Source organism: Aricia agestis, chromosome 2, assembly GCF_905147365.1.
Source record: "Aricia agestis chromosome 2, ilAriAges1.1, whole genome shotgun sequence".
Taxonomy (NCBI): domain Eukaryota; kingdom Metazoa; phylum Arthropoda; class Insecta; order Lepidoptera; family Lycaenidae; genus Aricia; species Aricia agestis.
The window spans coordinates 7,491,297-7,516,367 of NC_056407.1; the positions used below are offsets into that span (position 1 = coordinate 7,491,297).

The following is a 25,071-nucleotide window of genomic DNA, read 5'->3' on the forward strand; positions in this document are numbered from 1 at the left end:
TATTCATTTTAGTATTATTATTTGCGTTGGTACATACATTGCCTAGGACGTCTACCTTCCATTTCGATAAGTAGACAGTTTAATGAAATTAAGTCAGACATAATCAGGTGACCGCTCCTGCCGGCGCGAGGTGAACGCTCGGCCGGCAATGCGATCAGGGAATGCGACTTTTTGTTTTCGTTTTAATAGTAAACAAGATTCTCACGCGCATTCCTAATAAGTGACGTATTACCAAAATATTTCAACAATCTCAAAATTCTCAAAGTAGCAACAGGTCACCTTCAATTCATACAATATATAATAACGAATTGATTTCTTGAAATCCCTTTCAACAAAAATTAGGACAATTCCGGAAGCGTTCCACACTTCCGGAATTCCTCCATGATGTATACCACCGGTTCGGAAATTAACCCGAAAAGAAGAAAGTTTTACCCTATCTACCAGTACATAATATTATTATTTATTATAATTTATGATTTATCTTCATTTTTAATTTATAACTCTTCAAATGTTTATTTTGATTGTAGAGAGCTATAGCTATAGTTTTCCTATAGGAAAATTTTATTACTTAGGTAAGTAATTTTGTTTTAATAGGTATCTGGTTTGTCATTTTGGTATTAGGTATTAGGAAGTTCTTGGTAGGTGAATCTAGGGCATACGATTGCGGTGCTAACTATTATTTTTATTATTTAATATATTGATTCATTGACTCACCAACAGAGGATCCGCATAACCTAGAATGAGGCACTATAAGTGAGTTTCCTAAGTATTTAAGTAAGGAGGTACAGAGTATATTTTTAATTAGGAACGTTACATTTGACTGACGATACTGGTCAGTTATTAAATATCAGGTATGTGTATTTAAGTAAGATTAAAAAAAAATACAATGCATCATTTTTAAATGCTGTGAGTATGATTTTGACTGAATGATTTTTTTTTCTGTATAACTTACGACAAAATTCGTTTTCAAAAAACGCATCGTCATCAATGCGTTATGCGTTTCCAATTTCCACAGTTCCGATGGTTACGTAATCATCGCAACAGATCTCCGGGTATCGGTTCCGATCACATTTATTTCTCTCCCCCGAGAGATGACCCACACATTAACGAAATGATCTTCTTTAAATAATGGCATTTATCAGATAAAATGTAGAAAAAAGCCATGTTATGCTTTAGAATCTGATCTTGAGCTCTAGAGTACAGCTAGAGCGTTAAAACACAGATTTCTAAATAAAATTTTAAACTAAAAATTTACCAAATATTCGTGTAGAGTTGCAGACTCTACATTGCAAAGGAATAATACTAATATTTTTCGTTGACAAATCTTCATGCACGTTCGATGAATAAACTAAATACTGTATCGTAAATTACTTCCCGGGCCAAAACAAATGAATCACAAAAATGCGTGAGTAACGTGAATAGTGATCAACTGCCAAAATTTTGAGGCGCCATCGCTGGCATGCCAGCTATGTCGCACATGTACACGGGTTAATTTCCCAAACGGCTTTTTTTTTGTCTTCGTTGAAATTACTATTAAAAAAAGGGAATATTGTTGTAAATTATTTGTTTTACTATTCAATGGGTAGCTATAGGATTGTGGCAAAAATATAATATGCCTAGGACTATTACAAAGGTAGAAATAAATAACTTAAAGATCTATTTTTATCAAATCGGTGCTGTCCCTCTACTTTTTTTACAAACAAAAACGCTTACATACTAGAAAATATGAATAATTTAAGGGCATAACTTATATTATTTCGTAGAACATTAGTTAATCTATTATTATACACCATATTTTATTATATAATTAACGATTATAGTTACTTAGAGGCACAAATGTACTTGTCCTGAGAATTTTCCTCATATCGCTGGATAAAAGAAATTTGAGCATTACTTTTCATCGACGAGTCGGACAGTCTCACCACCCCAATTTTAATTTACTCCTTAGTGTGTGCTTCCACGCGGTCAAGACAGATTTGCATCAAACCGCTGCATATTCGTGCCAACAATATAAGTATGCCATACCGCTGCATATTCGTGCCAACAATATAAGTATGCCATTAAAATGCTTTCGGGCAATTATTTTATAATATCGGTGATTGAATTTTTTTAATGTAATTAATAGTTTTAAAATTGTTGTTTGGTTCTAATGAATGTATTAAGTGATTAAGCTTCATTATCTGTAACCAAATTTATCTTAGATATAATAAATTTTTTATAATTTCCTAAAAAGTGCGTTTTTTCTCACGTCGCTGCTCTCATATCGGTGTAATCGGTGGTCATTTTAACCACCGATATGATAATTTACACCGAAATTATGAGAAAAAACGAATCGGTGTCTTAAATCTAATCTCGGTGTTTGGAATCATGACCAACGCACAGTTTTGTCACATCGGTGCATTGCTTTATCATATCGGTTGATAATTTTATTATATCGGTGAATTGTTTTATCATATCGGTTGATCTAGTGGCATTTCGTTAAGTATACAAAGAAATTACAAATGCGCATGATAGTAAAAACGAATGGATGTAAGGATGTATGGGTCATTTAAAGTTTTTACTTTATTTTTCTTTTCACATCTAGTTCATTTTAATAAATACAACGATGATAAATTTTATTATTTTTTTATTCTATATCCCTACATCAAATAACTGGATTTCCCAAACCGCTTTTTTGCGCGGCAATGCTGAAAACTATATATTTTTATGTAGTTTTCATTTTTTATTTTAAAAGTAAAACATAACGCTTATAATTTGGGCCTGTTTATTTTTTAAAAATAATTATTATTTTCCAAGAAAATAAACTTGTCGCCGAACTATTTTACTCAATATCTAGACCGATTAACAGAAAACTTGATAGTGGATTACATTTTTATTTTTATGTAGTCATTTTATATAGTTGACTCTTCATAATATTATATCAATTTTATTGTGCTAACTTCTGTAGTTGAGTTTTTATAACACAGTTTAGGTCTGTCGCGGAGAATTTTTAAATTTTGGTGGGATATACAAAACGTTGTTTCTAAAAAATACCATTGATCCCTTAAGCATAAAAAATACGCCATTTGCTTCATTCAGCCACACGCTAACCCGTTTAGGAGGTGGCTGTGGGCTGGGTCGTACCAGTTTCCAGCCAGAAATGAAAGAAAACCGTTTTATCACAAAACCCCAGATTTTATGCAATTTTGGTGTACTTAAATTATCCTACTTGTGGCAATAATATCATGTTGTTATTTTGAATATCGGTAGAGATTTGGTCTGTTTATAGTTAAGTTAATGTGATGTAACTTTAGTGCACGTAGTTTCTTTTAATGATTATTTTTCTCTTAAATTCCAATTTTGGTGGGTAAGAGTGTGTGTAAAACATTATTTTTACAAAATACCATTGATTCTTGAAGCATAAAAATACGCCATTCACTTCATTCTGTCATAAGCTAACTCGTCTAGGTGGTGGTTGTTGTACCAGTTACCCGTAAACACCTAATCTCCAATTTTGGTGAAAACAAAAATGTCCACCAAAATTGTATAAAAAATGCAAGTTGTTGAAATCCACTCAAATATTGTAAAACATTTTAAAAATATTTTAATTTTATTTTAAGTACTTTATTCTTGATCAAAATAAATACATAAATATATAATATTATAAAGATAATATTATCATATCGCTGGAATAGTATGTCCTTTCGGTGGTTAAGCTTATCATATCGGTGTACATAAATAAAAATCGGTGCCGGTTTATCATATTATCGGTGGAAACCAGAATTCAAACTGAATTTTCTCCTTAGTCTTAAACGGTACGTTAATGATATTAAATTTGGGAACATTTTGTATCCTAAAGAATACATACAACCTGAAAAGTATATAAAATATGTATAAATAAAAAAGTTCACCGATATGATAAAAAAATGGTCATTTGTTCACATTCTCATGAAAAAATATTCCTAGTTTCTGTATTGCAGAAATGCACAAAACTGGTAACAAACTCGCGACTCCTCTGGTGTTGTGGTATCCAAGGGATTATGTTATGCGATGCAATAATATGCGATCCAGCTTTTGCTTGTTTATCTCCTTTTAAAATACGGACGGACAGACAGACAGACAGACAGACAGACAGACAGACAGACATGACGAATCTATAAGGGTTCAGTTTTTCGCCATTTGGCTACGGAACCCTAAAAAGTAAGGTACCATCCCACCAAAAAACATTTTCATGTAAAAATGTTGCCAAGATGAGAACATAATAATATTATAGTTCATCGTGTCAAAAAGTAGTGAGATCTCATGTAGAGCCAAGTTTCTAACCTTACATACTCAGCCCTAAATCTAAAAACCTTAATTTTACACTAAAGTGCGGCAAAATATTTGATAATAATATAATGTGTCAGCCGCACGAGGAGAATCTAAAAACTCTACACATTAGTTAAAATCGGTGGCCTGGCCATTCATCATTAGTTACGGTATATAGTTTAAAGCCCTGACGAATAACAAAATGGCCAAGCCACCGATTTTGACTAATGTGTAGAGTTTTAGATTCTTCTCGTGCGGCTGACACATTATAATATTATTATCAAATATTTTGCCGCACTTTAGTGTAAAATTAAGGTTTTTAGATTAATTAGGGCTCAGTATGTAAGGTTAGAAACTTGGCTCTACATGAGATCTCACTACTTTTTGACACGATGAACTATAATATTATTATGTTCTCATCTTGGCAACATTTTTACATGAAAATGTTTTTTGGTGGGATTTCATTTCTTTTTGGAAGCTGGTTTACGTTTTTTTTCTTTTAGTTAATTTTTTAGGGTTCCGTACCCATAGGGTAAAAACGGGAGCCTATTACTGAGACTTCGATGTCTGTCCGTCTGTCTGTCTCCATGCTGTATCTCAAGAACCGCTATAGCTAGACTTCTGAAATTTTCACAGATTGTGTATTTCTAATGCCGCTATAACAACAAATACTAAAAACAAAATAAAAGAAATATTAATTAAGGCGGACTCCCAAACATTAAGACACTTGAAATTTTCAGAAAATCCTCAATTATATACGTACTTAAAGTACGTATATAATTGAGGATTTGATAATAAAATTGAAATAAAATATATAATTAAGGGGGGGCTCCCATACAAAAACACATTTTTTTCCCCTCCTTTCGCTCTATAACAGTTTACAGTACGGAACCCTTCGTGCGCGAGTCCGACTCGCACTTGACCGATTTTTTTTGGGTGTCCGTACCCAGAGGGTAAAAACGGAACCCTATTACTAGACTTCATTGTCTGTCCGCTATCTGTCTGTCTGTCTGTATGTCTATCTGTTTCTAGTATGCATCTCAAGAACGGTAGAACTAGTGAGTTGAAATTTTCATCGATTATGTATTTCTGTTGCCGCTATAGCAATAAATACTAAAAACAAAATTGATTTAATATTTCGGGGGCTCTCATATAACAAACGTGATTTTTTGCTATTTTTTCCTTTTGATAATAATAGATGTCGCTGTTGGGCACTATCGATGACGCGAAGTCTGTCTGTCTGTCTCTAGTACAGCCTAGAGACAAACAGACAGACAGACCGACTCAAGAACGGTAATAGCTAGAGAGTTGAAATTTTCACAGATTATGTATATTTATTGCCGCTGTAACAACTAATACTAAAAATAAAACAAAATTAATATTAAAGGGGGGCTCCCATACAACAAACGTGATTTTTTTGGCCTTTTTTGCTCTATATCAATAATGGCAACAGGTAGGTACTTGAATTTTTCTCAAAGTCCTTAGTTATATGTCTACTTTAATATTTGATGATAATATTAAAATAAAATAAAAAAGTAAGGGGGGCTCCCATACAAAAACACAAATTTTTGCCTAATTTTGCTCTATAATGGTACGGATATAGGTTAAGTTGAGTTTGATAATTTTTTTGTTGTTTTAGTACTAATATCATGTTACATACCAAACTTCAGCTTTCTAAGACTTCAGGAAGTACCCTAACAGTTTTGATGATCGGTGACTCAGTGACAAAATTGTGGGTTTTTGGACACCTACAAAATCTAAAGTATAATAGCTACGATATTCAAACTTTGCGCTTTTAATAACTATACCCATGTTACTATATCTTAAAAATTTCAACTATCTGGCATTATTCAAACCAAAGTTACGAGGGTTCAAAAATACGACGAAACGTTTCGAGAAAAGGTAGGTAGTGCCCTTGCGCGCTTCGCTTGGTTCATCTTGGCGGGGGCACTCCCGTGCCCTCAGATTTTCCCATATCTTTTATGTAATATAATATTAAATTTTCTTTGCGAATCTTCACCCAAATATGAACCAGCCTACCTTGATCCCTGACCGAATTGACTGCAATAAATCATTAAGGCCCAGTAGTCCCTAAAATTAGCAGGTCGATGTCTGTCAGTACGAATATCGACGTTAAGAACATTAATATCAGCGCGCCTTGTACAGTGGCAATTACGCGCTCGCCGCGTGCCTTGATAATAGGAAATAGAAGAAAAAAATCCTTTTGTTTTTAGTATTACATAAATATATACATAAATCAAATATTATAATATTTGATTTATTACATTTTTTGTTTTTTCTAGAAAGTGTGTAATTTAGCCATAAAATGATTTACTTAATTATGAAAAACAGCGTTATAACAGTCATCTTTGAGATTTTTTTCTATCAAGCAGATTTTTTTAAATTGTGTACTGATATACCTTTGCGTATAGGAAATTTCCTCAATTTTAAAACGGTACTTATTTTATACTTAAATAATGACATTTTCTATACTTACTAAAAACGTTATTTAAAAACCCATTTTACGTAGTTGCAACAACCACAGCGCCTTAAATCATTGAATGCATCATAACTTAGCGGCTGTTAAAATGGCATGATTAATTTCTTCTGAATATATATTGAACATTGATGTATTCCCGGAACCGAAAACTTTCAAGTTTTGGGTTTTTCCTGACGAGCTATGAGTAGTCCCTTCCTTTTGATCTACCGTTTGATAAAATATTATATTAATCTTCTATAGCAGTGTTTTTCAATCTTTTTTATGATGCGAAAAAAAATATTTCGCGACCCCCAACCCTTTGCTTTTTTATCATGACGTATCATGCATGTTAATTATGAATACTCGTATAACCTTTTGTCAAAATGTTCCTACTTAATATAATATTAAGTATATCAATATGTCTAATCTTTATTGTTGTGTAACTGAAATAGTTCTATCGAACTCTGGCGACCCCCCCCCCACACTCTACAAAAGCTTCGCGACCCATAGGTTGAAAAACACTGTTCTATACTGTACCGTCGTCCATCTCTATTTCTAAAACTATAAATACCACAGATGTTTTAAACAATAAATAATACTAACTCCTTGTAAATAGATACATATTGTAGTGTGTAGAAGTGTTTGTCAGTCAGTCAGTTTGCTTGCCTTTTCAAGTCTTTACGCTTAAACCGATTTGGACGAAATTTGGTATGAAGATTTTTGATGGCAGATTTTCAAAAAATATCCTTGATCATTGGATATTTTTTTATAATTTGCATGTTTCACACACAGAATAAGCCGCTATAAGGAAAAAAACCCGGCCAAGTGCGTGTCGTGCCACGCGCAATATAGGGTTCCGTAGTGTCGCTAGTTTCTGTTTTTTTATTGGTCAATCAATATACATATTTTATAACGTGTTTTGCACTACTAACAACATTATTTCAGTTACGTTTAAAGGAATTTGAACCCTATATCGTGGCCTGACACGCACTTGGCCGGTTTTTTTTGATAATTTTTGTATACTCAAAAAAATGCACATTTATTACGTGTTTTACTACTAACAACATCATCTCAGTTACGTTCCAATAAATTTGAAAGAAAAGTTCCTTATAATACATTTTTTTAGTTGATCGACTATTACTCAATAACATGTGAAGTCCTCTTAGACGTGATCATTTTCCTTTTAAAATCATATTCCCACTCCCGTGATTTTTTTCACATTTCCAGAAGCAACCGTTTAGCTGGTAGAAGGGGGGGACACTGGACTCTAACGATTTTTTCCAGTTTAAAACTTCGTAAATATTTCACAAATGAATCCCTACTGGATATATTTTTAAAAAACCTATCCAACGACACCCTACACGGTGGCGTGGACGCGAAAAAAAATCACCCCCGCATTGATGTGTAGGGGAGGTACCGTAATTTTTTTTAAAGACTTTATATCCCATTTTATCGGCATCATTAAGATTTTTTTATGAAAAAGGGGGCAAACGAGCAAACGGGTCACCTGATGGAAAGCAACTTCCGTCGCCCATGGACACTCGCAGCATCAGAAGAGCTGCAGGTGCGTTGCCGGCCTTTTAAGAGGGAATAGGGTAATAGGGGAGGGTAGGGATGGGAAGGGAATAGGGTAGGGGATTGGGCCTCCGGTAAACTCACTCACTCGGCGAAACACAGCGCTAGCGCTGTTTCACGCCGGTTTTCTGTGAGAACGTGGTATCTCCGGTCGAGCCGGCCCATTCGTGCCGAAGCATGGCTCTCCCACGTATAAAGTAACGAAATTTAGTAACGAAATAGCCAAGCCATACATATTTACTGATTTGTGGTATTGTTGGAGTTAGGGTCGATAGAGTTGGCCACGACGTAGATTCAGAAGCTTGTATGATCTACAGATGAAACACGTCGAGAAAAGGTAGGTAGTGCCCTTGCGCTTCGCTTAACTCGTCTCGGCCACAGAGTACTTTATTATATACGAGAAGTCTGGGACACTGCCGTGTCCCCACTCCTCAGATCTAGAAGGATCGATAAGGGAACTCTGATAGTTGGTCCCTGTTATACTTAATTATAATCTATTATTGTTTATATTCTCTCGCACTTCTACGAAAGGCTTATAATATGCCCTACTAAGACTATCTACAGCCTTAGTAGGGCATATTATAAGCCTTTAAAATTAAATAGATCGGTCATTGATGTTTGCCTGTTTATTTTGATATATATATTATGTATATGAGAATTGGCATTGGCGTTCAGCACGTGGCGCTAAATTAAGAATTACGTTGCGAAGAACATAATTGGGCTCCGGAAGTGAGTCAATATTAACACTGATTCATAGTTCCGGATTGACTCAACGCGTCTTGAGATTTATCACACTAGTTACACTTTTCTAATACGATTAAATAACGGTACTGTTTGTTGTGTTATGTAATACCATGATTTGATGTATATTGTTTGTATAGTTTATGTGATAAGACAAACGCATGTATTTAGGATATTTTGTATTTAGTTTTTATATTATATAAAATTACAAAATATGTAATGCAATAAAAATTGCTCACATAAATTTTTAAGATTTCCTTAATAATATTTTGTATGTTAATTCTATTAATTGAAATACAAAAGAGAAAAGAGATAATATTTTTATAAATTCAAAATACCCGAAGAATATGTTAATCAAGAAAGTGAACAGAATATCGATAAGGTCAAACATTAAAATTGTCGTTTTGGAATGTAGGAGCAATAAACATAATGATATTAATTAATCTAATGTTTAATTTTTCTTTTGTCGTATGAGCGGCGCCTCACTTAATAATTTATGAGTTGGGTTTTAGACGGTGGTCTTGTGGGTTGAATTTTTGTAAAAAAATAAATAAACAATATAACACTCAAAAGTGTGTTTTGTGTGGTCTTAAAAGGATCTTACTCATGATTGGTTCTTGACCGAAAACTTTAGCCACTCCCACATGGCGAATTTAGGCAATCACTAACAACTTTACGATCAAATACGAAGTGACTTTTTAGGTAGAGGTTAACCTTTTTTTTCAAATAAAGTACTTAATTCTTGGAATGTATAAAGTATAACTTAATATTTTAACGAAATAACTATGTGCACATAATAATATGTTTTAACAAAATTGAGTATTGTTAAATAACGGGCTTAGATAAATTTTGCCCAAAAACATATTTTGGGCAAAATTTATCTAAGCCCGGGAAAAACGCGCAATTCTTTTTAGGACCCTTTTTACTAAGACTTCGTTGTCTGTCCGTCCGTGCGTCCATCTGTGTGTCTCCAAGCTGTATCTCTAGAACCGCTAAAGCTAGACTTCTGAAATTTTAACAGATTGTGTAATGTGTATATCTGTTGCCGCTGCCGCCGCCGTATATCTTTAATTTTATTTTGTTTTTGTGTGCGAGTTCGACTCGCACTCGCATTTTTTTTGTACAATTACTGGTAAAACTCCGAAGCACGGCCTCACAGCTGGACACTACAAAAAGTAGAAATTTATAAAAACACTGACACTTAGGTACAGTAAAATATGATTAATTTAGTGACAGATACTTTCTAAGCCGTGGATTACTACTTAATCCGATTTTCCCCTCATAAAGTCACTCGGTGGTTTTATGACTTCTTGGCATTATTACTCGAGTAGCTGAAGGTTGGAGGTCTTCAAAATAAGGATAGTTTTCGGTTATAAATTACCGTACCTATACAGTATTGTTATTATTTTGTTTGCATATTATATTGGTCGAAATATAATATTACTAGCAGCCCGCCCCGGCTTCGCACGGGTGGACATTGATTTTTAAATAATTTTTTTTCAATCTTTATTTCTTAGTCAATCTTTATGTTAAGCAGAACATAACAATGGTTTACACTATTTAGCCTGTAACTACTATATTATAATTATTATACACATTTTTTTTTGTATTTTTTATATATTTTAAGGGTTATGTTTGATAATTTTATCCGGGAAGGGAAAAGGGTAGGGGATTGGGCCTCCGGTAAACTCACTCACTCGGCGAAACACAGCGCAAGCGCTGTTTCACGCCGGTATTCTGTGAGCACGTGGTATTTCTCCGGTCGAGCCGGCCCATTCGTGCCGAAGCATGGCTCCCCCCACGTCAGTTGGTGTGCTAAATAAATATAAAGGAAGTACCCTTTTCAAAATAAATAATATTATTACCTTATAAAAGACTTGTGCTTACTTACTTACTTAACACAAATCTCTATCTCTTCATGTCCCCTGTCAAAAAATATCAAAAAGTAGTTGCTCATCACCAAAATATGATAATGTTTAGTTTTTAGTCGGGTATTTTATAATATAAAGTCCAGTTACAAAAAATCTTCTGAACGCATTCCTTTAACAGTTGAACTGCTATAAACCAAGCAACAAGGGGACAAGGGGACAAATAGTTAATAAGGAAAAGTAGTAGGGCTGCGCCCAGCGGGTCGCCATTTGCAATTCAATGCGGATCTCGGGGCTTTCGCTGTCGGGAGGTCACCACGCTTTTGATAGCTAGGGAACATTTATTTTATACTACCTAGCGACCCGCTCTGGCTTCACACGGATGCAATGTAAACGAGAATTATGCGTAAAAGTTTACTATAAGAAGTCTACTCGAAACCATACCATTGTAATCTATGGTTGAAAACTTTTAATGTTTTGAAATGTGCTGAAATTCGTTTGTAGGTGAGCATACAACAGACGAGAGTTTCTTCTCTGTACTAATTACTATCTTATCTATATCTTATATATAAAAATGGATCTTAAAATGTGTTAGTCGCGCTAAAACTCGAAAACGGCTGAACGGATTGGGCTGATTTTAGTCTTAAAATATTCGTAGAAGTCCAGGGAGGGTTTTAAAGTGACACGAAGTTCACCGGGACAGCTAGTTATATATAAAAATGGATTTTCAAATGTGTTAGTCGCGCTAAAACTCGAAAACGGCTGGACGGATTGGGCTGATTTTAGTCTTAAAATATTCGTAGAAGTCCAGGAAAGGTTTTAAAGTGACACGAAGTTCACCGGGACAGCTAGTATATATATAAAATTCTCGTGTCACAATGTTAGGCCACGTACTCCTCCGAAACGGCTTTACTGATTTTAACCAAATTTTATATGCATATTCAGTGGGTCTGAGAATCGGCTACTGGGTACTTTTTATATCTCGAGATATAACTCGAGACTGACGGCGACCATTGTTTGTGCGACGGGATAGCGATGGACGTTGCCATGCTGACATACTTATTTAGTCACCTTAATAAAATAATACGGGCGAAATACTCTATATGGCAAAGAAACGTGGGAGAGCCATGCTTCGGCACGAATGGGCCGGCTCAACCGGAGAAATACCACGTTCTCACAGAAAACCGGCGTGAAACAGCGCTTGCGCTGTGTTTCGCCGAGTGAGTGAGTTTACCGGAGGCCCAATCCCCTACCCTATTCCCTTCCTTACTCCCCTATTCCTTGCCCTTCCCATCCCTACCCTCCCCTATTATCCTACTCCCTCTTAAAAGGCCGGCAACGCACCTGCAGCTCTTCTGATGCTGCGAGTGTCCATGGGCGACGGAAGTTGCTTTCCATCAGGTGACACGTTTGCTCGTTTGCCGCCTTTTTCATTAAAAAAAAAAAAGCAGTTTGAAAAACTCTATGAGTCAGCCGCAGCTCCCCGGGACAGCTAGTAATATGTAAAAATAATGAATAAAAGAGTATTTAGTATAAGGCATGAATAATGCAATAAATACTTTACACAAATAAGATTAAGTATTGGCCTCGTAGATTGCCCTCTAAAGATCACTTGCACGGATTTGAGTTCGCCTTCAGAAATATAACATTGTCTCTTTCCTGAATACGATATAATATTAATTGTTATTTAAATCAGGGCTAACTTTAAGTATTTGTGCAAGTAGCCTCAAGTAAAATATACCTAGTGACTCTACGTAGGACTCTACCTAATAGGAATATCTTTTTGGAAAACGCTGAAAAATAAATCTTTATGAGCTGCGGCTGACTCATAGAGTTTTTCAAACTGCTAATTAAAGCGTGATAAAGGTAACTTCAGATAATATTTTGTAACTAACCGAATCGGGTATCGTCCGATAATTCATAATACACGTTATCTAACGTGATAAATAATAATTAATATAAAATATTTTGTGTTGTTTACTTTTATCACTTAATAGATTATGAATCATCAATATGTACATTTTTAGAAATCTATAGTTTGGGAGTTGAGAACTCATCAGTCGCTACATTCAACTGTATGTTAAGAGTGTCATAACAGTACAATCTCTGCTCTTCAGTCTCTAATCTCTATTACGTAATTAGTAATGCATTGTATTTAAATGGATTCTTTTGCATTGCAATGTACCATGAACCATCAGAAAAATTATTTATAGGTAGGCCAACATGGGAGTGCTATACTTAGCTAATGTTAGTCGATGGCTACAGTCTGGAAGCTTGACAAAAAGTCCCAACTAAGGGTGGGATGCACCAGAGGCGTGGTTATAGTTTCAGTTATGATTAAAGTTATGGTTATAGTTAAAAGTCCGTATACGAGATTTTGCCGATTTCGCTGATTTAACAGACGTGATTTAACAGTTAAAATACAGTATTTCTATAAGTATTAATGCACAACATTTAAGATCATTTCAATTATAATCTAATGTTGGAGCTAGATTTTTTTTAAGTATTTTTAAATAATCCGACTCAAACCCGCGACAGTTTTGTGATTTTTGCTGTAAAAGGTTTAGAATATCACCTGTTTATGGATTGTATTGACGTCTTAACCTGTCTTAACGGTATGAAAAAAATACAATGTACTGTTGAGAAAGTCGTCTATACAATGTTGGAATTACTTTTTACCACTTTAATATGAAATAGTTGAGTAAAAAAAAATATGTAACTCGGCAAAATTTTAGAGAAAATGGGCAAAGAATTGCTGTTAATTTCGGCAACTTGGAGCTTTTTCATAAATGGCAATTCATAAAAAGAAAACGGCAGAAATAATCTATAGATAAAATTCTATCCAATTCGAGAAAAAAGAAAAAAAAAACAAATTGTGCCAAAAACACGATTCAAAACAACCTTTATATTACTCGCCGTCAGGCAGCGTTGCGGCGGCAGTATAGTTAAAGTAAGTTGGTGCAACCCACCCTAAATGAAGTAGATCCGGCATCTCATTTAGCCTTTTCCCTGCTTTCTTACAGGGCGTAGGTTGTATGCCATGTCATCATGTCCTTCAGAAATTTAAAATATATCGATATGGGTTTTTTATAATAATATGTAGGTGTTTAGTACATTGAGATTTGACTTGTAGCTGAAATACTTGTATACAATTAGATGGACAAGATAATTGCAGAGTCGTGGGAATCGCTGGCCGCTTTCACATTCCCGCCCCATGAGTCACACGACTCACGATAGACCCACTCACTGGAAATACCGCCTTTCAGCACGATCGCAGACTCTGTACTTTTTGCACTATCTAAACTTCATCTTCACTAATAAATTAGTTGGTTGGATATTTAGATACTTAGTTTAGCAGTTTTTAGTTCCCACATTGACATGGCGGTGGCATTTGACACCACGCTAAATGGCAGGCTTACGTATCCCCTAATCTATTTTTCTACTTTTTTAGATTTTATAGCTTAACTCCTTCCTTAACTCCAACAAATCAAATAACGAGTGGATAAAGTAATTATGTTGCGATAGAGCAAAACTAAAGGTAGTTTTGCTCTGTTGTAACATAATTACTTTATCCACTTGTTTATCTTCTTGGTACTTCGTATCATCTGCCTTTTGCTAACATGTGAAATGAGGCAAACAAAATAAATTGCATATTTTAATTTTTTTTGATACTTGATTTTTATATCTACTGGTAGTTGTCCCGGCAAACGTTGTTTTGCCATATAAATTCGCCCATATTATTTTATTGAAGTCACTAAATAAGTAAGTATGTCATTATGGCAATGTCCATCGCTATCCCGTCACACAAACAATGGTCGCCGTCTGTCTCGAGTTATAATAATTTACTATTATTTATTCCACAAATGCACTTATCAATATAAAAAGTAGATGTTGTCCGATTCTCAACCCTAGCCGATATTATGCTCTTTAAGATTCACGAAAATCGGCCGAGCCGTTTCAGAGGATTTCAACCACGCACCGCGTGACACGAGAATTTTATATATTAGATAGGGCGCAATTACAATTATTATTAAGCAATTGTTTATAAGTAAGTACCTACCTACCTACATAACTATTATATTATACTAATAGCACTGACGTATGATTCCTTCGTTATCTGCGAGCTATCTACCGCGATCGCGAGTGCGGTGGGCGGTCGCGACGACGCTCCGCCTTGTACGCCCTCTTATACAGCCTCTGCCTTAATTCATAACATCCTGCGTTTTACAATTATTATTATTATAATTTCAAGAAATTGTGTATTTCACTTGGTTTTGAAAATGTCAAGTTTAGGACAGTGATATTATGTACAAAACATTTAGGTAACATTTTTATGCAGGAATTTCCGACCTAACAGCTTAATAATAATTAAAGACGAAAGTGGAACAAGTGTATTCTAAAGTCTAAACTAAAGGGCAATTACTAATTTTTCCCTTATGATATGAACAAACCTTGTACTCGGAACTTACCAACTTCATGATCTGGCTAATATATATCTTGGTATGCATAAAATCCTCATTTTACCGGTCCTAAAGCTTCCTTAAAATTTATGCAAAAAAGCGTATATTTTCAAATTGTTAGTTATCTACTTCTTCCACTTACGTCTTTAATTATGATCTTTGTCAATAAAAAAATAGACAATGTGTTTTATACCAAGAAAGTAGTTGGTACTTGCATTTTTAAAACTAGACCACAAAAGGAAATTGCTATAATATTGTTAGCCACCAAGCTATGACTGCTCTTACTATAATGACCCATGTGTAATTTTATATTATACTTATTACTATTTTAAGTTACTTTAAAATAGGAGGAGGTACTGTGCTCCCAAAGTCATAATGCGCATAGAAATTTTCGTTATTTTTCGGCAACGGTCGACAGTCGTATTTCCCGAGCGTCGGAAGACGTCGCTGCAAGCGCTGTTCTTTAGACATAACTTTAAGAAAAACAGCTTTGCAGCGATATAGAGGCGCCTGACGTTGCTTGAATATTACCATGGTAACGCCGCGATGGCTTCCCGGTGAGCTTTTGCCACCGGCTATAATATGATATTTACTCCTATTTCCTTTGAACAAGGTGCAAAATGCAGGTTTCATAGATTCGGGTGTTTTCGTGAGTACAACAATTAGCAAAGATTTCCATGCGCACTATTAATTTGGGAGTACTGTAGTTAATCAACATGTAGGTTTTTTGTGTAGTACCGATTTCCGTTGTCCTCCTGTGTCTTGGGCCGAGGCTGCGGGCTGCGGTTTGCGCCATTATTAGAGTTTCCGCGAAGTAGTCGACAGTCGAGACGCTAGACATAATTTATCGAGGCGAGACAGCCTAGTCGCCGCACGCGGCTCCACTCGCATAAATTAACACAATTGACTTTTCGTCCTCCACGGTCCAGACAGCCGGATGTAGGTATTTGTGAAGAGAATTAAAAACAATTATATTTATGACAGTAGATTCTCGAAGGTTTCTTAATTACTTAAAATTTTCAGATTTTTTTAAAACCTGAAACAATGCTTTTATTAAACAACTAGCTGTCCCGGTGAACTTCGTATCACTTAAAAACCTTCCCTGGACTTCTACGAATATTTTAAGACTAAAATTAGCCCAATCCGTTCAGCCGTTCTCGAGTTTTGCGCTTAGCAACACATTCAGCGACTCATTTTTATATTATAGATTTATCATATCGAATAAAGTTCGGGCTTAGCTCCAGAATTTTAGGAAATTGAGATGTTTAGTCGATCAGCACTTGACATATTGTACTTACTTACTTATACTTGGTTAAATTAAATAGAATTAGAAATCAAGTTTGCAAGACCTTAAATATTGTTAATGTATTATTAACGCGAAAGTATATATGTGTCTTAATAAATAGTTATTTGATATTATGTTAAAGGCGCTGTAATATTATAGACCCAAAGACTTGTATTAAAATATAGGGCTGCAAACAGATAATACTCATAATATAAATATGAGCACATTTCGAGCTCTCTTTTTAGACAGGCCACTGCGATCCATATTTAATATTTTAAATACGAAAGTGCGTCTGCATGCCTCTAAACAAAATTTGATGACATTCGATATGAATAATCTTTGAATCCCAGAAAAAGGTGTAGGACACTGTTTGTCCCGTAAAAAAAAACTATTTATATGCCCGCTGCGGGCAACATTTAGTACAAAACATTTGTTTGTTTGTGTTCATCTCCATATGATTTGTTTAACTGTGTCTTAGTGTCTTAAGACTGTCACTGTGGTCTATGTCTCACTCAAGGCGAAAGCTCTTATGGCAGAAGAATAGTTGTGTCAACCCTACGGGCTACGCGACATCGTAGGGCGGGCGGCGCGGCGGGACGTCCTGCATTATGCATGCGGAGGGCACGCGTAGGGCGCGTGTCTTCTATTAAACCTGTCGGGACTTTACTTAAGTCCGAGGATTATAGCGTATTGATACATCTCATGAATATATTGTAACGCGTTTTATTAATTATTATTGAATACTATTACGTATTTAATTACATTTTATTAATGAAAATGAAAGACAGATTCTGTTTGAACTTAGAAGCTAAAGATTCTTATTAGATACTATCTCTATTCTTCAATTTGCTAGATTCTATTTATCTTTGAACATTTATCACTAGTGGTACTTATTAGCTTATAATGTATGTATTGTAAATGTAATAACAATTAGCATATAATGCAAAATAAGAAGTAAAGTAGTATAAAATGAAACTCATAAAGTACTGGGTGATAATTAAAGATATTATAATATAATATCTACTAGATGACGCCCGCAACTCCGTTGCGCCAAAATTCGTTAATCCCGACGAACCGTACATTTTTCCGGGATAAAAAGTTTCCTATGTCCTTTCCCGGGACTCAAAGTATCTCCATGCCAAACAGCTTAGTTCAGTGGTTTGGGCGTGAAGAGGTTACAGACAGACAGACACACTTTCGCGTTAATAATATTAGTATGGAAGTATGGATATAATATTAGTATGGATGGACGCTTTACACCACGTCAGTCTGGCCCCGTGGTAAGTACCTGAAGGATTTGTATTACAGGTACCAGACAACGGAAATATAATATTTAATACTTTTATAGTATACATATTATATTTAATGTTTTTATTATATTATGATACATATATTTAATACACATTTATGACCCAGGAACTTTTAAAACGTTTTATTCCGTCGGCGGGATTCGAACCCGCGACCCCCGGCTTGAACTACCAACGCGCTCACCACTGAGCCCCAGAGGTATTAAAGCTATAAGTTTAACATAACTGCTAGCTGGCAAATATTTTTAAATACATCTGTATACAATGTTGAAAGTTGTTGGAGTTATGTCTATTATTGGATCTAATATAGATAAATAATTATTTACTCTATAGCAAATAAGAATTCTTCTTTGATGACTTCAGTGTTCACAGTACACAGTAAAAAGGCATTATTGTCTGAAGAGTCTGCGTCTCTTTTTAAGGGACATCGCGAGGTTTGAGTGTTGAGTTTAAACAAGGGGCGGGGCCGACCCGGCTTCGGGAGCCACTTCACAGCTTCCGGTCGCGCATCCGGACGCACATCCGGATTATATCCGCCGTTTAAAAAAAAGAACAATTATTTTAGTGACAGTTCTGTAACTTTGAAAATGGAATATGCAAAAAATAAAGAAAGTTATCAGTGACGTGTAGTTTTAAGTGTTTTGTTTTCTATTTAATAATCATGATTAAAAGATAGTGATACTCCTAGTTTAACTTTGAAGTGAACTATGTTGTGGCTGAGCGCGAACGAGCACCGTCGGATACAACGACTTTACCACGGTATGTGTTCGTTATATGAGATATTCGTTATATGATATACTTTTGTAAACTAAAATTTAAAAGAAATCTATCATAATCTAACAATCATTTACTAAAGGCTACTCTTTGGCTACTCTCCACAAATACAAATACGAATTTACTAAGTATTTGACAAATAAGTACGAATAATGAAAGTTAGATTTTCTTTAAGAAATTGACGCAAATGGAGCTTAGTATTGAACAAATTACTCGATTAATAAAGCTACGAAGAAACATGTTCAACGTTTTATCTAAATTGTATACAAAATTACATGCTAATTATTTTTTAAATATAAATTCATAATAAAACATAGTCGGTATCTTTAAGAAAACTCCAAAGTTCCTGCGCTCTTTAATTACGAGAGCCGCCGCCGTCCGTTCAAATAAATTGATAGTAGTATTATAAAGCGGCAAACTAACAGCACATGGAAGATCAAAACGTGTTTTTATGCTTCGATTGAAGTCATGAATCATGAGATTTGACTCACTGCTCACCAGTGATTCACGGCGAGGCGCCAGGATGCTGCCTCTAACGACTGCTTCTGTAAGAATAGAGAGTAACAACTAAAATATACATGACCTAGTTAAATGTAGGTTACAGCCTATTTATCCTATTACAATATTAACTAGGAAGACTTGCCGTCTAAACTGTGCTGAGTGCTAGGGAAAGTTTGAGAAGTAAACAGTAATGTAATTAATTGTTGAAAATTAATATTTAGTATAGTATAAGCTTATATATTTACCGTAAAACTCTGGGAAAACAATAATGTTGGCGCACGGGTGTAGCACTAGAAAATAAAATGTTTAGGCGCTTTCAAATGCATAGGTGCCGCCGGCCGTACCTTCGGCGGTGCTGCTACATTACGACAATAATTGTTATTACTTAGGGTTGCACCAACTTACTTTAACTTTATACGTGGGAGAGCCATGCTTCGGCACGAATGGGCCGGCTCGACCGGATAAATACCACGTTCTCACAGAAAACCGGCGTGAAACAGCGCTTGCGCTGTGTTTCGCCGAGTGAGTGAGTTTACCGGAGGCCCAATCCCCTAACCCCTACCCTATTCCCTTCTCTACCCTCAACTATTCCATTCCCCTTCCTTCCCTACCCTCCCCTATTACCTTATTCCCTCTTAAAAGGCCGGCAACGCACTTGCAGCTCTTCTGATGCTGCGAGTGTCCATGGGCGACGGAAGTTGCTTTCCATCAGGTGACCCGTTTGCTCGTTTGCCCCCTTATTTCATAAAAAAAATAATAACTATAACAAAATGTTAAATGAACTGTCAAATCTCTAGTTTTACTGCCGCACTCAGAGTGGAACATTATTTACTTAATTGTAATTAATTCAAAATTTGGACATAAGCCCCATACATTATCTGTCAAACTCTTCATTAAATTGAAGTTTAATCGTAATTAAATGTCTCTGAGTACGGCGGAAAGTCAATAATGGACGCCATATTTGACGATAACCTTAACTGTAACAACGCCTCTGGTGCAACCCTCCCTTATTGTTACTTACTATCAGAGAAGTTGATTCACAGGCAGACGGCGGATCAACAATTTGGTCGCGTAATGTCAAACTCAACCGACAGCGGGGCTTAAATGGTCGCTTTGAAGAATCATGATATGAATCATAATATGATTCATTTTTCTAAAATCGCAAAATGCAACTCTGCTTGCAATTCATTTCTGTATTTATGTACTGATTTGACATTTGTCATTTTGACAGTTTTGACAATTCATTTGCTGAATTGATTGAGAGGAATTGCTAAATGTGACCATTTTAGCCCCGCAGATCACGAGTCACGACTAATATTGAATTGATATAGTCCGACCACATGACGTGGGTCCGTCAATTGACTATGAATCAATTTCTTCGATGGTATTTTATGTCTGTTTCCACTTTCACATGTTTATACGTGGGAGAGCCATGCTTCGGCACGAATGGGCCGGCTCGACCGGAGAAATACCACGTTCTCACAGAAAACCGGCGTGAAACAGCGCTAGCGCTGTGTTTCAACGAGTGAGTGAGTTTACCGAAGGCCCAATCCCCTACCCTATTCCCTTCCCTAGCCTCCCCTATTCCCTTCCCTACCCTCCCCTATTTCCTTCCCATCCCTACCCTCCCCTATTACCCTATTTCCTCTTAAAAGGCCGGCAACGCACCTGCAGCTCTTCTGATGCTGCGAGTGTCCATGGGCGACGGACGTTGCTTTCCATCAGGTGACCCGTTTGCTCGTTTGCCTCCTTATTTTATTTAAAAAAAAAATGCGTTATCGTATTAGATTTTTTATATTATTTAAAAAGCTGTTAAATGAAAAATGTACTCTATATTTTGTAGAGCCGTATGCGGCGCTGTCGGCTTGCGGTCGCGGCAGCGGCGGCGGGCAGGTGCAGCTGTGGCAGTTCCTACTGGAGGAGCTGGCGGCTGGAGCACCTGGCATCTGCTGGGAGGTACTCGCCTTTAACATTCCTTAAGGAAATGGATGGATTTTATGCAGCTGATGGAATTATTTCATTTAACATTTTCACCTTAATTCTAGTATCATGCAAAAGATAACTTGCGATCGCGGAAAAACGAGACACAATAGCTTATCTATTGTTATCGCGGCCGGATGTGGCCGCTTGGGGCTTCATAAATTAATTTATGTACGCACGGTATAGTCTTATGTCATGACAATTAATATGCATGATGACATTTTTTTCCCTCTCAACTGTACAGCTAAATTTTTAGGGTTCCGTAGCCAAATGGCAAAAAACGGAACCCTCATAGATTCGATTTCGATTCGATCGACATGTCTGTCTGTCTGTCTGTCCGTCCGTATGTCACAGCCACTTTTCTTTGCTATTGAAACTTGGTAAGTAGATGACGTAGTCTGTGAACAGCATTAAGAGGATACACCAGGGGCGAGAGAAATTGAAAATAGGTATTTGCAAATGTATTGCTATCTCACCAATCTCAAGTCTCCCACCGCAGAGCGCGATAGAGACAATACGACAAAAGTTGTAGTAAAAGAACAGAAAATCTTCGATTCGTTGTCCGCTGATTCCTTCTCCAAAATTTAACCGATTTAAGTACTTTTTTCATTAAGAATTAAAGCAAGATTTGAACTGTGTTCCTATGTTTTATTTTTTGTGTATATTTTAGCCAATTTTGTTTTCTGGGTGTTTGAACACAGAGGAAAATCTGGAAATTTTTTTGGGTTTTTGGACTTTCTTCTCTTTTTTAATAATAAAATTATGAAAAAAAAGAAACATAGGGACATGCTAATAGTGGCTATAGATATTCAGGAAAAAAATCATAACTCTACCGGCATTATCCAGGGAGGAAACAGAGGACAACGTTTGTATGGAAAAAAGGGCGGTGTGGACTCCTCTTAAGATTTTGATACAAAAATGGAAAAAATATTTAAAATTTTAGGAGTCCCCATAGGTACAACTGAAACAAAAAATATTTTTTTCAACTCAACAATATGCGTGTGGGGTATCTATGGATAGGTCTTCAAAAATCATATTGAGGTTTCTAATAGCATTTTTTCTAACCTGAATAGTTTGCAAGAGAGACTCTTCCAAAGTGGTAAAATCTGTGTCGCCCCTCTAACTTCTAAAGTAAGAGCATTAAGTATAAAAACTACCAACGAAAATTGTTTTGAACGAGATCTAGCAAGTAGTTAGTTTTATTTTATACGTCATAAATGGTAAACCTTAATTTAGCTTTCATTAAATCAACTGAAATATAAAAATAAATGAAAAAGCTTTTAATTTCATAAAAATAAACCTTATTGCTGCTGCTTATACCTTCATGGGCGAGTCCAACTCGCACTTGGCCGATTTTTTTTATTGGTGCGTCTGCATCTCATCTCATTAAACTGTTCTGCGGATTGGGTGTGAATAATTAACAGACGGAGAGACAGACACACTTTGCATTTAAATAATATTATTGGTATGGAGTAGAATGGATAGTATAATATGGAGTCATAGCTAATGGACAGTCGGAAGGCATATCCGTATTAAGTCTTTTCAACCTTCTTACTTGGTATTACAGTTCAAAAGGGGTAAACCGGATCTATCAGCCGTAAACGGTCGTAAACGTACGTCCCGTAACCAACAGAAGACTTGACTACATGTATTTCTCAGGGACCCCCCGGCGAGGGCGAGTTCCGTCTGTCGGACCCGGACGAGGTGGCGCGGCGCTGGGGCCGGCGCAAGCAGAAACCCAACATGAACTACGACAAGCTGTCCCGAGCCCTCCGATACTATTATGACAAGAACATTATGAGCAAGGTAGAGTATGATAAATGTAACAAAACTACACACCTTAAAGTATTATCACTCAGTTTTGGTACACCCTGACTTAATAGTCAGGGTGCCAATATACTACATGCGAATTCAATTTGTTTGTAAAGAAAAGCTCACGACCGCACTCGGAGATATTTAATAATTAGTTAAGTAATTTTAATTTAATGAACAGTTTATCAGAAAATGTATGGATCAAATCTAAATAAATCTGCGTGTGGCTCACTCAGTATGGGCAATTTTAGTGTCTCGTGTAAATCCGCTAAAAAGACTCCATTTAAACATCAGACAAATGCTATTATTTCAATTATTATGCTAATATTTAATAACGAATAGAAATTCTCCATACCTACCCTAGTAAATCCCGAAGCGAGCCCTAGTAAATCCCACAACCTGAGCACTTTTGTGGTACACTTTACTGAAAAACTATCTTGTGGTTTAACTTGGGTTTAACATTGTGATTTTTATTTACATATTGTAGATCATGTGTTATCATCGGTCAGTCAAGATTTGGTTACTAGTAAATTATAAAAAACTGCCTTAAAGATCATTACCACGCAAAAAAAGGACGCGAGCTCTCACAAAGCTTGACTTTTAGCTGGTTTTATATTGAAAGGAGCTAAATTATCTTATGAGTTATGATTTATGAATCACAAGGCGCTTAATTTATCACAGTAGTAAAAAAGTGAGTTCTGTCTCTTTTCTCCCCACAAAAATGTAAAATCTGACGACCTACTTTCTTCAACGCTTTCTTTATAGCGCTATGGCCTTTTTAGTGATTTCTTCATAGCGATCATGACGATGACTAAGGCAATAAGAATGTATGCTCAAATATGTTTATATAAACTATTTTTCAGACTTTCCATGGAAAATTGGCAGCCTCTTTAAAGCTTCTACTAATGAATGGCTAGTACAATTTCGTAATTATTTTAGGAAAGTAATCGTTTTAGAAAACGGACATCACATTCTCTCGGAAATATTTGTACTGTTTTACTTTAATACGATAACGGAATTCGGACGTCAAAAGTTGGATAGTGGACTGGATTATAAAATATTGACTGATAACTGCAGAGCTATATTAGATTCTGAAAATTTACATTGATAGTGATAGTTCCGCGCTAGTTTTACTGGTGCCACCTACAGTCATCAATGAGGATTAATATGATCAATTCACATTACAACTTCGCGAATTGTTGTGATGCATTTTTAAATGAGATATTGAAATCTGGAACTAGCAGAGATGGCGGCAAGTCTGACAATCAATAAAATTTATCGTCTTGTGTACCTACCTATAAAATCTAATATAAAAAAAATCTCTTGTTTGTGCGCGAACATCTCCAAAACGGCTCAACCGATTTTAATGAAGTTTTGTATATTTATTCGTTAGGCTTGAGAATAGGTTTTTATCTACTTTTATATTGATACTAAAAATATGGCAAGACAATGTTTGCCGGGTCAACTAGTAGTGTATTTAAACTTAGTTTTGAGACGCTCATTTAAAAGTTCATCGCAACTGGACGTTGCAATGTGAATTGACCCTGACGTTTCCTTTTCGCAGGTTCACGGCAAGCGGTACGCGTACCGGTTCAGCTGGGCGGGGCTGGCGGCGGCGTGCCAGGCGCAGGCGGCCGACGCGCCGCCCTACTGGCACTACCTGCCGCCTTCCGCCCTCGCCGGGGCACACTTCGCCCCCGCGGCCCCCACGCAGGCCCCCGCACAACCCGCGCATGCCTCCGGGCCCCCGCACCCTACGACATAGTCCAGTGATTGTGAGAGTGGTTGAACAAGATTGTAGAACTATTTGAAGAAAGGTTGTATGATTTTTATAAAATATTTATGTGTATTGAAAACTTTTGGTGTAATATTGTAGAGTATATTATGGCACTGATGCGGTCATGTGACTTTTTAAAAAGTGTGTGTTCCAAGGTGTTCTAGTAATACAGTGCAAGCTAAATCCCGAAATGAAAATGTATTGCGAAAAGCTGTATGTTAAGTT

General features: G+C 36.1%; 1 protein-coding gene across 1 annotated transcript in view; it reads left to right on the forward strand.

The window, feature by feature from the left end:
- The window catches only part of LOC121739198 (DNA-binding protein D-ETS-6-like), a 31,974-nt gene extending 6,903 nt beyond the window's left edge, over positions 1–25,071 (forward strand). Inside the window, exons 4-6 of the mRNA XM_042131551.1 lie at positions 21,121–21,233; positions 22,917–23,063; positions 24,634–25,071. Of these exons, the coding sequence (XP_041987485.1) occupies positions 21,121–21,233; positions 22,917–23,063; positions 24,634–24,834 (461 nt within the window). The 3' untranslated portion in view covers positions 24,835–25,071. The remainder of the gene's footprint in view (positions 1–21,120; positions 21,234–22,916; positions 23,064–24,633) is intronic.